Source organism: Leptodactylus fuscus, chromosome 6 (assembly GCF_031893055.1).
Source record: "Leptodactylus fuscus isolate aLepFus1 chromosome 6, aLepFus1.hap2, whole genome shotgun sequence".
Taxonomy (NCBI): domain Eukaryota; kingdom Metazoa; phylum Chordata; class Amphibia; order Anura; family Leptodactylidae; genus Leptodactylus; species Leptodactylus fuscus.
In genome coordinates this window covers 24441374-24455748 of record NC_134270.1, presented here as the reverse complement: position 1 = coordinate 24455748, position 14375 = coordinate 24441374, and the positions used below count along the sequence as shown (strand labels likewise).

Here is a 14375-nt window from a genome sequence, read left to right as displayed (position 1 = left end):
AAACCGATCCAGGAACATATCAAATATTAATATTTTATTTCCAGGAATTAAACATTGAATGTTCCTAGTGAAGGTCTTGAGGATAGTACGTGTCAAAACCATACACATAAGTATAACATCTGCCATGATGTTGATCAATGATGGAGTGAACGATCCGATCCCACCATCATCGTGAAAAAAACCTCGAAATTTGCAAAGTGGCAAATGATCAGCGATCATGCCATACAGTTATATGTTTTCCCTACACAATGGATCATTGTTTTTGCAGACAGAAGTCTGTGGTCATCTGTAATGAGCGATGGTAATTTTTTAAAGTGTTCATCAGCCAAAATTGGCCACTTTAGCAGACTTTTATCTCATGTGCATGGCCAACTTAATGGCCAAATAGACATATATTGGATTGTTCTTCACCCCCCAAGAAGCTATAGACGGTCCCATAAGGAATCCTTAGAGGACTAGCCCTGGAGTCAGCAATAGGTGATGCATGGTTATACTAAAGTCTCCATGTCACGGTGCCAGGGCAGGATACAGGGGGCAAGGAAGGCAGAGTTCGATCACAAGCACAGGGCAGGACTCAGGGTACAAGGAAGGCAGAGTTCGATCACAAGCACAGGGCAGGACTCAGGGTACAAGAAAGGCAGAGTTCGATCACAAGCACAGGGCAGGACTCAGGGTACAAGGAAGGCAGAGTTCGATCACAAGTGTTAAATAAGATGTCAGGCTGGACAGCAGACAAATGGATGGAGAAACCAATTGGCTTGTAACAATATGGTGCAGGAACAAACACGCCATAGCAGACACAGAAACCTAATAAATCTTACTACTGAATTTTGGAAAGGCCTTTATGAAGCCAGAGGCAATGAAGTGGCTGCCGACTGCAATTTTTGCACTTTTTTTCCAATGAAACCATGGAAAGATAGGTCATAGCCCACGTATCCCGGCTGGAAGATGCACCAAAACAACATGACAAACCTCAATCTGAACTTAACGTCCAAATTCACTTACCCTTCATAACATATTATAAGAATTTTAAGCAGCTCCACCACTCACATCCATGAAGACCTGACACAAAGCGTAGAGACACCTTATGGCCCAGAACAGAGATTTATTTGCACAGCTTTGTGCTTGTGTGAACAATAAAAGCCCTAAAAGGATCAGGTGAGGACGGACAGGAGTGCACGAACGCCTAAAAGCATTGTTGTAGATAGCAAGTGAAGCACATAGAGATTAATGAGGGTCTACAAGGGCCAGGAGAAAAAGCCTTTTGCTCAGATAACAACTTGGCCTTAGACAAAGCTCGGCCAAGTTTCCCAAAAGATGTTATGGCTCCTTAAAACACTGCTGTCATTAAGTGCAAATTTACTCAAGATTATCTAGGCACCTTCTTCCCCTCCCCATGCACCTAGCTGTTCACATGTCATTGGAGTAGATTAAGAAAGTCAGTGAACTTGTACACAGACCAGCTGTACTAGTCCCATTCTGCCGAAAAGAACAGCTGGTACCAAGGTACTCCCCCATCGCTGGAACGCTTTATCCCCTACCCGTATGGAGCCACCAGATAAGGTCCAATTAGCAAGGAATGCCGCTTTTTATCTTCTGGAAACACCTCTGACTTGGGTAGGAAAACAGACTTGTTTTGCTAACATGTTAATGGTGTGCTGAGTTCATAGACACTATTAGACTCAATGAGGCTTACAGAGACAAATGAGTACTTCACCGCTAAACCTTGACCTCTCTTTGCTTAGACATGTGTTGAGGATCTACTGAGATATTCCCAGCAGGGCAAAGGCAAAAGGCCTCTTAGGGAGGATTAATTTGTTACGGTTGTATGTTTGTGAAATACATGGCAGAAAACCAGAACACAAAATATGTGAAAACACCAGAAATCCAACATGGTCATCCAACATGGTCATCCAACATGGTCATGTTGGGTCTATCAAAACTGGAGCTGCTTCTACAGAGTGACTCCGAGATCTAAGAAGACAATTCCCTCCATGACCTCTACTTGCCCCATCAGGGGTTCTTGTTTTCAGACAACGGGATTACAAGAAGAGACAGAAGGATTGGAACAAGCCTACATCCATGAAGATCTGTGCTTAGTCCTCCAAGATGGCGGGAACAACCTCCCCGCCGAGATCCTTCAAAAACTGTCTGCAAGTACCGAGAAGAACTGACGGAAGGCGAACGTCACAACAGATATTGATGGGATTTGCATTTATCTTTTCTTTATTCACTTCAATTTTTCATTGACAAAAATAAACTATTAACCCTTCCATTACTGAAAGCATTCTCACTATACAACAATTTTTCCACATTGGCTAAAAGCTTTTGCACAGTAGCACGTATGGGAAAACTAATGGAAAAGACTCAATGCGTATACGTAATACATACAATACTTATCTGTACATTCTATATGTAATTTGTGAGCTTGCTAAAGTGCCCCGAAAGAATGAAATAGCACTTGTGATAAATGGGATTGCTCATGTGCCCCATTACATAATCCAAACACTTTATGTGCACTTAGTCCGTCCATCTGGTACTGGTTGCGGTCATACTCTACCACTTGACATGTGTATCTGGTACTGGTTGCGGTCATACTCTACCACTTGACATGTGTATCTGGTACTGGTTGCGGTCATACTCTACCACTTGACATGTGTATCTGGTACTGGTTGCGGTCATACTCTACCACTTCACATGTGTATATGGTACTGGTTGCAGTCATACTCTACCACTTCACATGTGTATATGGTACTGGTTGCGGTCATACTCTACCACTTCACATATGTATCTGATACTGGTTGTGGTCATACTCTACCACTTCACATGTGTATCTGGTACTGGTTGCGGTCATACTCTACCACTTCACATGTGTATATGGTACTGGTTGCGGTCATACTCTACCACTTCACATATGTATCTGATACTGGTTGCGGTCATACTCTACCACTTCACATGTGTATATGGTACTGGTTGCGGTCATACTCTACCACTTCACATATGTATCTGATACTGGTTGCGGTCATACTCTACCACTTCACATATGTATCTGATACTGGTTGCGGTCATACTCTACCACTTCACATGTGTATATGGTACTGGTTGCGGTCATACTCTACCACTTCACATGTGTATCTCTACACTGTCTAGTCTACATTTACACCTACTTTTAGTTCACATCTGTACTGTAGTCTCTGTCATTTGGGTCCGCCAGATGACCAAAATATCGGAAAGCCGGACCGCTGAAACAACAATTACACATGGAGACTGGTGGACCCCACAGACTATAATGGGGTCCGCCATGTGTATGCTGTAAAGAGGCAGAGAAAAAGTCCTCTGTGCAGGACTACTCTCTCCCTACTGCAACTTAGCCTTACTATGGGCCACAATTTTGCAACACAATTTTCTGCCACACCCACATGTGTAGCAAGTCTGAATAAATTTTAGCTTGATGTGCCAATTTGCCCAAGATCTTCCATGTTTACTCCAGGGTCTAGTCGTAACTACAATGACAAATCTGGGCCAATGTGTTAATAATTTTATATCTGATGTTAATGTTGACGGAACCCCTTAAAGTTATGGCTACTTTGCACAATTGGGAGTCAATTCTAAATACCTACTTTATAGTATCATTAGCCTCTCTTATAGAACGCCCCCGCACCCCACTATACGTACCCAGCATGGCGTGACAGAGGTATAGCTGTTACATAAAGGACATCATTCAGAATACGGCACAGAGGCCATGGAATGGAGGCCAGAAAAAACTAAGGACTTAGAGTAAGTTCACGTGAAGTATTTTGGTCAGGATTTTGAGGCCGTATCCGCCTCAAAATCCTGATCAAAAAGACGGCTCCCATTGAAATCAATGGGAGCCGCTCAGGTCTTTTTTCCGGGAGCCGTTTCTTCCGGCTCCTGGAAAAAAGAAGCGAGATGCTCATTCTTCAGGCCGAGTCGCCTCACGATTCGGCCTGAAGACACTCCCTCTTCCGGACTAGGCCCATTCATTGGGCCTAAGCCAGAGCGGAGTGCGTGACTGGATTCCGGTGCAGTGCACCAGCTCTCAGTCGCGGCTACCTGGTTTTTGGATTGGAACCTGAGGCGGCCTCCGATTCAAAAAACCCTGTGTGAACTTACCCTTAGGGTAAGTTCACATGGGGTATTTTGGTCAGGATTTTGAGGCCGTATCTGCCTCAAAATCCTGACCAAAAAGTCGGTTCCCATTGAAATCAATGGGAGTCGGTCAGTTCTTTTTTCGGGGAGCCGGAACAAATGCCTCAGGTTCCAGACCAAAAAACCCCATGTGAACCCGGCTTTAGCGTTAGTTCTGTGTCACCGTCTTTCCTGCTCCAGGACCCTGAAGTAAGTTTTTCGTCTTGCTCAAACATGATAGGTTACATGGAGATGTTGTAACCCACAAGATGGCTGCCCTCGCATTGTTTAGGTGACAGGTACACTCATTCTCTCAACATGCAATGAAAAGAAAATCAAACAAAGCCCATTCTATAAAGGAAGGTATAAAGGACGGGATGTGAGACTTCCTGCTCAGACCATGATGGATGACGAGACGTGTTTACATTCGCGCTCGGAGGTGTTCATACTTGGGATGAGTAATGTTTTCTCACGTGAGATAATATCGCCTCATGCTGTCGCCTTTTACAAGATGGATGCCTTATTCCAGGCACTATAGATGAGCGGACTGCCAGGAAGTGTTACCTCACACGGAGTCATTTGATCGCAGTCAGCTTTACTTGCTCAGCGTTGCGGACTTTTACCAATAACTCATATTTGCTGGCTGAATATAACCAGTCTATCAATGTTTATGGATGTAATAAAGATGGAGGATATTAAATTACACAAAGTCACTGAAAACCGAGCGGCACTAAATAGATTCACAATGAATCATCGGAGTAAATCATATTAATATGGCTGTGAGACGTACAATAGCGAACACACATGGGGCGTAGCGATCAACACTGTATAAAGCTATGAATCCTGGTCACAGTCTTAGACATATTTATGATCTGCCATACAGATCTTTAGAAATTTAGTGAACTGTCCGATGTCTCAAAATTCTGATGCACTTTCCAAATTGGCCATTAAACAAGAAGTCAACTGCACCTGGCTCTGTGCACTGTATACTACACAGACTGCATGGACCTCTGAACAGCTGATCTGCATGGGGGCTCATTGTTGGTCCCCATACTGATCAGATATTTTTGACCTACCCTAAAAAAAAGCACAAGAACAAAACCTTTAAGATAGTTTATGCTATAAGGCTGGTCTTACACGGCCATAATGTAATTGAGGGTTTTCAATTGCGGACACATTATATTCAGTGTGGTTTCTTACACCACCGGATATTTTATCCGTGGCGTGCCTCCGCACTGAATAGAGCAGGTCCGTAAAGGCCGTGAATTGACGCCACTACACGGACTCGCCCATAGAACTCTATGGGCGAGTGCAGCAGGACACGGGCGTCTGCGGTGTCTGTGTTGCTGATCAGCAACTTGTGCACCGTCAAAATCATTACGGTTGTGTAAGACCAGCCTTAGGCTAAGGCCCCACAAGCAAGCCACAGCCAAAAACGCTGCGGGAAAAAAAGCAATGTGTTTCCACGCAAATTTGACAGAAGGTCCACATGGTTTTCCTTTATGGACTTTCTGTCCTTATTATACCTATAAAAGCGCCATCATTTCCGTAGGCATAACTGCCATGCTTCCATTTGCAAAAAAGCAACGTTTTTTTTAAATCGGAGCATTTCCACTGCGGATTATTTTCTGCAATGTGTGGATGGGATTAGCCAGAATCTCATCCACTTTACAGTTTATGTAGTTAGCTTTTGCCGCAGCATTTATACTACATGGGGCCCCGGCCTAAAAAACGGGTGACCAAAAACGCGCACAAATTATTTCAGAGCATAACTAGAGGCTCCTGGGCTCCAATGCAAAATCTGCTACAGGACCCGCACTTACCATGTGCTATGTGTAATACTGATGATTTTGGGCCCCCACAGCCTATGGGGCCCGGTAGTGACTGCTATCTCTGCACCCTACATAGCGAGATCCCTGATCATTTCTAAAACAATAACTCCCCATCTGCTGTAAATCTGAATATACAGCCATCTTATTATGAATTTTACTAATTTCATGTTTTACATGAATGTCCATCATAGGTAACAATGGTCACACGCTGTATTTCAGTTTGTAGCAGAATTCTGACATGACGTACCATCACTTAGAGAAGAATATTTACAAAATGTGCCCCTATAGACCACCCATAGATGAGTCCTACAACATAAGTGGAACATGACCTCAGCCATATCCCATTCCTCTCCACAAAGAAAGCAGAAGGCAATGCTCCTAAGAGACTCAGCAAAACTGGAACTCGAAACCAAATGGGAATACCAAGGACCAGGCAAAACCCTGTGTATATATGACCGTCCATCTGCTCCATCAAATGTAGGGAACAGATGCATCGAGACATTGAAAGAGTAGAAGCGTGATGTCATGGCAGCTGGATGTCCTGAGCTGGAAGGGAATATAGCAGTATTCAACATGTTATCAAAACCGCCAAAGAAAGAAAAACACTAGACCGTAAAATACCTTCCCAGCCACTGCCAAAAATAAGCAAAAAAACCTCATTGGTAAAAATTCATTGGTAATGGCGAATTGGATCAGCTATTAAAACGGAACGGAACAAATGGGATTAACTGGGTGTATCCCACACATGGGAGAAGAATACTCCTCTGTCATGGAAAGTCATCTTCATTCTGTGCTAAGGCCCCACGTGTAAGCCGCTGCAAAAAAACTAGACCGTGGCGGAAACGCATTGCACATGATATATTATATCTATCAAAATCCGGTCCAAAAAACTCAGTGTGAACCTTAAATGGTTGACTTTTAATCAAATCACAGTCTTTGCTGTAGAGACAGGACATGTCATTGAAGGGCTCTAAAGGTCCATTCACACGGAGGAAAATGGCGCTTTATTTGGCGCTGAATTTTCCGCTAGTGGAAAAAAAAAAAAAGCTATGAAATCAATGGGAGGCTTTTTTTTTCAACGCTGAAATTCCACGCCAAATTCCTCACCATTTTCCTCCGTGTGAATGGACCCTAATAGGGTTTTCGTACAACCCTAATGGTAAGAGACTGATTCTGAATGTCTTCTGCTGCACCTTTAAGCAGGGGCCCAACGGGCTGGAAACGCCACGATTATACCGCGGTGGAAACGCGGAAAAATCGCTGCGTTTTACAGTACTTGCAAAGTGGATAGGATTCATGCGAATCCCATCCCCACTCTGCGGAAATAAATCGCAGCGCGGATACGCCAATTATATCTATGAAAACGCCGGTGACTTTCCCATAGATATAATTGTAACAGAAAGTCTGCGAAGGAAAACTCCGCAAACTTTAGAGCCATTCATTTGGGGCCAATCCAGAGCAGAGTGCGCGACTGGCATCCAGTCGCAGCAACCCGTATTTTGGACCGGAACCTGGAACCTTGGAACTTACCCTTTGGGACAATTACTGGGCCTTGAACGGATTTCACCCATGCACACTACCATTACTGTATATCCAATCTGTCTATGAGGCTACGCAGCAATCTGTCCTAGACGAAATTTTTATCAGAAATCTGCAGCCTTGTGCTCTATATTACCCCGATTGCTTATCATAATGTATAAAATCCTCCGATGTCTCCATCCCCCAACTCGGCGAGCCTGGACGCCAACCTCGCGCTTAACGGTAATTACGATCTTCTAAGCAAAACAACAGACTGTGGATACGAGGCAGTAATAACACGCCGCTTCTGGTTACTGTTTATTTTTATCCATTCTATCGCTTCCCTGCCAAAAATCTGCCTGATCTGAATTGATGTCGACCTCACTGGCTGAGCTTCTGGAATGATCTTGAGAAGACTGAGGAAGGTGTGGTCTCTCCACCCCGAGATGCAGCTGGATCTTGAAGACTGCAGGAATTTGACGGATCTATAAATCTTTTTCTCTTTAATGATTTTGCTAAGGATTAGTAAAAAAAAAAGAAAACCTTCTAAATCACTTGTGAACTGCCCCAGGAACCTTCTATTACAGCAAGAGATTTGTAACCGGTGGGAAAGTTTCAAGCATTGAGGGGGTCGTAATTCTTGTAGATGGGATTATATGAAGGTAAGGCCAATCTTGTACAGCAGGGGTAGGGAACCTTTGGCTCTCCAGCTGCTGTGAAACTACAACTCCCAGCATGCTCCATTCACTTCCATGGGAGTTCCCAGAACAGCAGAGCCAGTATGCATGCTGGGAGTTGTAGTTTTGCAACAGCTGGAGAGCCGTACGTTCCCTACCCCTGTTGTACAGGATGGAGTCGTCACATAGTCACACGTTTCTGAGTTTGGCTTATGACAGCGGTAACAGATGGTGGGTGACCAGGCCTGTGGAGTCGGAGTCATGGAGTTGGAGTCAGAATTGGACAGAAAATGGAGTCAGAAGGTCACCTCAAATTCCACTTCTGTTTCCACTGTGAGGCAAAGGTCCCACGCAGCGAGCCGACAGTGGTGGAAACGCATTTTGGTTTTTCCTGCAGCGCTTTTCACAGAAAGTCCACAGAGTTTTTCTCTGCAGACTTTCTGTTTCTGTTATACCTATAGGGAAAACACCAGCGTCTCCGTAGGTGTAACTGACTTGCAGCTATTTACAAAAATATGACTGTTTTTGCATTTGCAACATTTCTGCGGCGGATATTTCTCTGCAATGTATGAATGGGATTAGCCAGAATTTCATCTAAAAACAGCATTTTTTTTTTAAAGCAAGTTTATGGCATCACGGGCCATAAACGCTGAGATTTGCCCACGTCGGAAACGCCACGGGAAAAATCGCGGTGTTTTACAGTATCTGCAAAGTGGATGGGATTCATGCAAACCTCATACCCACTCTGCATTTCAAACCAGCGCAGTTTTGAAAATCACATGTCAATTATATCTTGGGCTTTCCTGTAGAATGGTAACAGAAAATCCTCGGAGGAAAACTCTGTGAACTTTCTGCTTAAAGCGTGGCGGGAGAACCACCGCAGTTTTTACCACAGCACTTTAGCACTGCGTATCATTCCGTGTGGCCTTAGCCTTAGGGGGAGTTAACACAGAAGTAAATGCGTTTCTAAGCAGACTGTTTTCAAACCTTTCCCATTCTGTTTTTCTGATCTTAAGGCGGATTTATGACGGACAGATACCAGGCACAAGTGTGAACGCCCCCTTATATGTATGTATATGTTATTTTACCTGTATGCTTTTTTTCCGACTGAGGTTCCTTGTGCCCATCAGATGACTCTGGCAACATCCAACATCCAACCATTTTAATTTTTGAAATTTACCAATAGTTGCTGCATTTTCCCCCTCGGCTTATACTCGAGTCAATAAGTTTTCCCAGTTCTTTTGTAGTAAAATTAGGGACCTCGGCTTATATTCGGGTCGGCTTATACTCGAGTATATATGGTGACTATTTACTCCATATATTAATATTCCATAGATACTCAAAGTATACAAAAGTTGAGACTAATGAGAGGAGTGTAAATAAATCAATATCACATCAACATTATATACTTGGTGCTGCACGATAGGTGCCCTGATATTGGATGACCCTCACGCTGACCCTGATAGGTGCTTGGGTAATACCCAGTAATTATACACATGGAGTAAACTTGGGGGTCCACCTGGATGTGTAGTTCCCCGCCAGTCCGAGCTGATATACAGTGACCCCAGTCCCCCAGCATTGCCTGCAGTTCTGCTCACATTCCCCGCACGACATTCCCATGACTGACAGGAGACCTGCCTGCAGGCGGCACATGGCCAGCCCGGACAAGCTGTGCACAAGACATCCGTTCTGAGAAACCTCAGGGGTATAAGGTGGACCCGCTAAACTCCACAAAACCAACACACAGCCGATGTGTGAGTGATGGGCACCAGAGAAACCCCGCTGGTTCTTTATCAGGGTGGGAATTTACATTAGCTGGGTCAACTCTTATCTGCAGCTTTCTGTATCCACATACATATGAACATACGTATAAAGGATTGTGCAAAAGATTTAGGCCGGTGTGAAAAAATGCAGCAAAGTATGGATTCCTTCAGAAATAGAAGGGTTAATAGTTTATTTTTCTCTATTAACAAAATGAATGAAGAAAAAAGAAATCTAAATCCCATCAATATGGGACATAGGCTTGCTCCAATCCATCTGTGTCTTCATGTCATCCCAGATGGACTTGATGATGAATAGATCAGAGTTATATCCGGGGGGCGGGGGATATTATCACTTCCAGGGTTCCTCCTCCAAACGGCAAATATTAATGGGATTAGATTAAATTTTTCTTCATTCACTTCATTTTGTCAATTGACAAAAATAGACTTTTAACCCTTCTACCGCTGAAAGCATTCTTTCCACACTTGCCTACAACATTTACACAGTAATCCAGGGCCCAGAAGCGACTGATCTTTGTTCCCCTATAAGTACGCCTTGGATACCAGACGTTGCAGTGTTGGATGCAGACAGCGCCATCCACTGCGTAGAGGACTTAGTGAGTACTGCAGCACAGGTCCTATTCAAATCAACTGCAGTTGGGCTGCAGTATTCACAAGCAGCCACTAGACATCACAAGATGCTCCGAGTGTGATATCTTATCTCATAGAGTTCTGTTAAAACTTGAAAAAAAATTGATAAAAAAAAATGTATGTATAGTGGGGCCACACGGTGGCTCAGTGGTTAGCCTTGCAGCGCTGGAGTCCTGGTGTTCAAATCCCGCCAAGGGCATAAAACCATCTGCAAGGAGTTTGTATGTTCTCCCCGTGTCTGCATGGATTTCCATCCCATATTTCAAAAAACATACTGATAGGGAAAAATGTACATTGTGAGCTCTATGTGGGGCTCACAATCTACATTTTAAAAAAAAAAAAAAAATAAATAAAAATGTATGTTTTCAATGGCAGACAATAAAAAAACACAAAAATTGTCAATGAGTCCTAACAATAAACCAAAAACAGTCTTTTATGGAGCTACATGCAGGTACTGGCAGACCATAGACTGGGGGGCATCAGACCTGGATCCGTATAGTTACAGCACGTGGATCGGGCGCGTATTTATTAAGGTCATCAATCCATTCACATTCAATAACAAAGTCTTCAATACAGGACAAAAGAATTCAGAGCCTATAAATTATCACCATTATATAGGAACATGAATGAAGCGAGTGACCTGAAGAAGAACATCATCGGGATCCACCATAGTCCAGGCTACCTGCCTATGTCGTGGATTATGTCTTGGCAGGGCATATGAACAGATGTTGCCTCATGAAGAAGTGGCTCCATTGCGAGGTCACTAGGTCAGGCCCCTCATCCTATAACTATCCATGTCAGGTGAACCCCATTACCCCATGACTCTTATATGGGGTGATTAGGTCTTCTGACATATACTGCATGTACCTGTCATGGATCTTCCTCCTTGTGACCACGTTCTAGGAACCAGAAGTAGCATCCTAAGCTACCGTGACCTACACAGTCGGTCATACATGTGATGGGCTACTATGTAATATTGCATTTGCCCCTGGCTAGTTGAGGCTTTCCTAACAAAATCAGCTGATCGGTGAAGGAGCCACATCAGTTTTCGATATGACAACCCTTTACAGGGTGTATTCACACGATGCTGTCAAAGTGAGGAGTGTAATTTACACAAAACACTGTCTGACTGTAACATGTGAATACGCCCTAAAGGGATTGTCCTCTAAACAACCTGTTTTCTATATGATGACCTGTGAGAGATTATTTGGGTCTGGCAGCAGAAAATCCGGGTCATCGGCTGCTATTGCCTCATGTGGCTACCAATATAATACATGATCATGCTGAGTCCTCCGTTGGGTCCTTCTTCGCTCTCCACGATGACTGACAGGGGTAGTTCATGATTACCGGACCACCACATATAATGGCCATATACCCATAACCCCTTCAGCCTAAAAATAGCCACCATTCCCAAAAAATATGGCGCAAATTACTCTAGATAAAATAGTAATTAGGGTAAAATATTGTCCAATTTTTTCTATTTTCAAACAGAAAATATATTAAAAAAAAAAAAATTATAATACAAAAAACATGAATTCTGTCTGCTACCATTGTGTCTGATATTTTCACATTTTTCTAAGCAGCATACTTAAGATGCATCTCAGCGTCTCCTTGTAGAACCTCTCGAAATCTTGAAACTAGTTAGTCACGAAAGCGAATTCCCAGCAGACATCCATTGTGTGGGAAATCAATGACTGTCACTGATGTGATCAGGGCGAAGCCTCCTGTCAGCATTCAATCAATATCTTTGTCAGGTCCGTCTGCACTGATCAATACATACATGGCACAGATAACTGAGCGTGAAATGTGAGGCAAGATGACATGTCACATACCGTCATCATGTGCTTCTCTGTTCTTCCGCCGGTGACGTTCTCTCCTGTGACTTACAACAGAGTCTGTTCCCGTCTCATTGTCTAGTCCATCCCGACTGCTGCCGGCATTGGGGCTGTAAGAAATGAGAACAGGCACCTGTCATCCATAGTGACTGGGGTGTATGACAGAGTATACGGGAGTATATGACAGACTATACAGGGGTGTATGACAGAGTATACAGGAGTATATGACAGAATATACTGGGGTGTATGACAGAGTATACAGGAGTATATGACAGACTATACTGGGGTGTATGACAGACTATACTGGGATGTATGACAGAGTATACTGGGGTGTATGACAGAGTATACGGGAGTATATGACAGAGTATACTGGGGTGTATGACAGACTATACTGGGATGTATGACAGTATACTGGGGTGTATGACAGAGTATACGGGAGTATATGACAGAGTATACTGGGGTGTATGACAGAGTATACGGGAGTATATGACAGACTATACAGGGGTGTATGACAGAGTATACAGGAGTATATGACAGAATATACTGGGGTGTATGACAGACTATACAGGAGTATATGACAGACTATACTGGGGTGTATGACAGACTATACTGGGATGTATGACAGAGTATACTGGGGTGTATGACAGAGTATACGGGAGTATATGACAGAGTATACTGGGGTGTATGACAGACTATACTGGGATGTATGACAGAATATACTGGGGTGTATACTGGGGTGTATGACAGAGTATACGGGAGTATATGACAGACTATACTGGGGTGTATGACAGACTATACAGGAGTATATGACAGACTATACTGGGGTGTATGACAGAGTATACGGGAGTATATGACAGACTATACTGGGGTGTATGACAGACTATACAGGAGTATATGACAGACTATACTGGGGTGTATGACAGAGTATACGGGAGTATATGACAGAATATACTGGGGTGTATGACAGACTATACTGGGGTGTATGACAGAGTATACGGGAGTATATGACAGACTATACTGGGGTGTATGAAAGAGTATACTGGGGTGTTTGACAGACTATACGGGAGTATATGACAGACTATACTGGGGTGTATGACAGAGTATACGGGAGTATATGACAGACTATACTGGGGTGTATGACAGACTATACAGGAGTATATGACAGACTATACTGGGGTGTATGACAGACTATACAGGAGTATATGACAGACTATACTGGGGTGTATGACAGAGTATACGGGAGTATATGACAGACTATACTGGGGTGTATGACAGACTATACTGGGATGTATGACAGACTATACTGGGGTGTATGACAGAGTATACGGGCGTATATGACAGAGTATACTGGGGTGTATGACAGAGTATACTGGGGTGTATGACAGAGTATACGGGAGTAAATGACAGACTATACTGGGGTGTATGACAGAGTATACTGGGGTGTATGACAGAGTATACGGGAGTAAATGACAGACTATACTGGGGTGTATGACATAGTATACTGGGGTGTATGACAGAATATACGGCAGTATATGAAAGATGTCACCATTTCTATCTATCTTTACCTCTGAGATTGAGGAAGAAGGGAGGGGGAGGGGGCAGAGCAACCTGAGAGACTGAACGCCACCAGGGATCACATGACACGGGGCTTGTAACATGGCCGGACCCACCACCCCCACCTGCAATAACCCTGGACAACCCCTTTAAGACTGACAAGCAGGGCAAGAAATTGCCATGCACCACATTTACACCCAACTACATCCAAAAATTGGAGTATGTAGGGTAATAAATTCCTCGCAATGTGATTAAAGCTGTACAAAGAACACCAACCAATCGGATCTGCCAGAGCAAGAAGCACATTATGTAACTAGCTTATAAGATGTGACATATGGACGGGAAGGGGGGGGGCACCCATATATCAGATGAGATTTCTCTATTAGTATACACAAACAC

The 14375-nt window shown here is 43.6% G+C and overlaps 1 protein-coding gene across 5 annotated transcripts in view; it reads right to left on the bottom strand.

The window, feature by feature from the left end:
* DVL1 (dishevelled segment polarity protein 1) overlaps positions 1-14375 on the bottom strand; it is a 135354-nt gene that overhangs the window by 68248 nt on the left and 52731 nt on the right. For all 5 annotated transcript variants that reach the window (XM_075279588.1, XM_075279589.1, XM_075279590.1 and 2 more), the window contains exon 4: positions 12420-12532. In XM_075279588.1, the coding sequence (XP_075135689.1) occupies positions 12420-12532 (113 nt within the window). The remainder of the gene's footprint in view (positions 1-12419; positions 12533-14375) is intronic.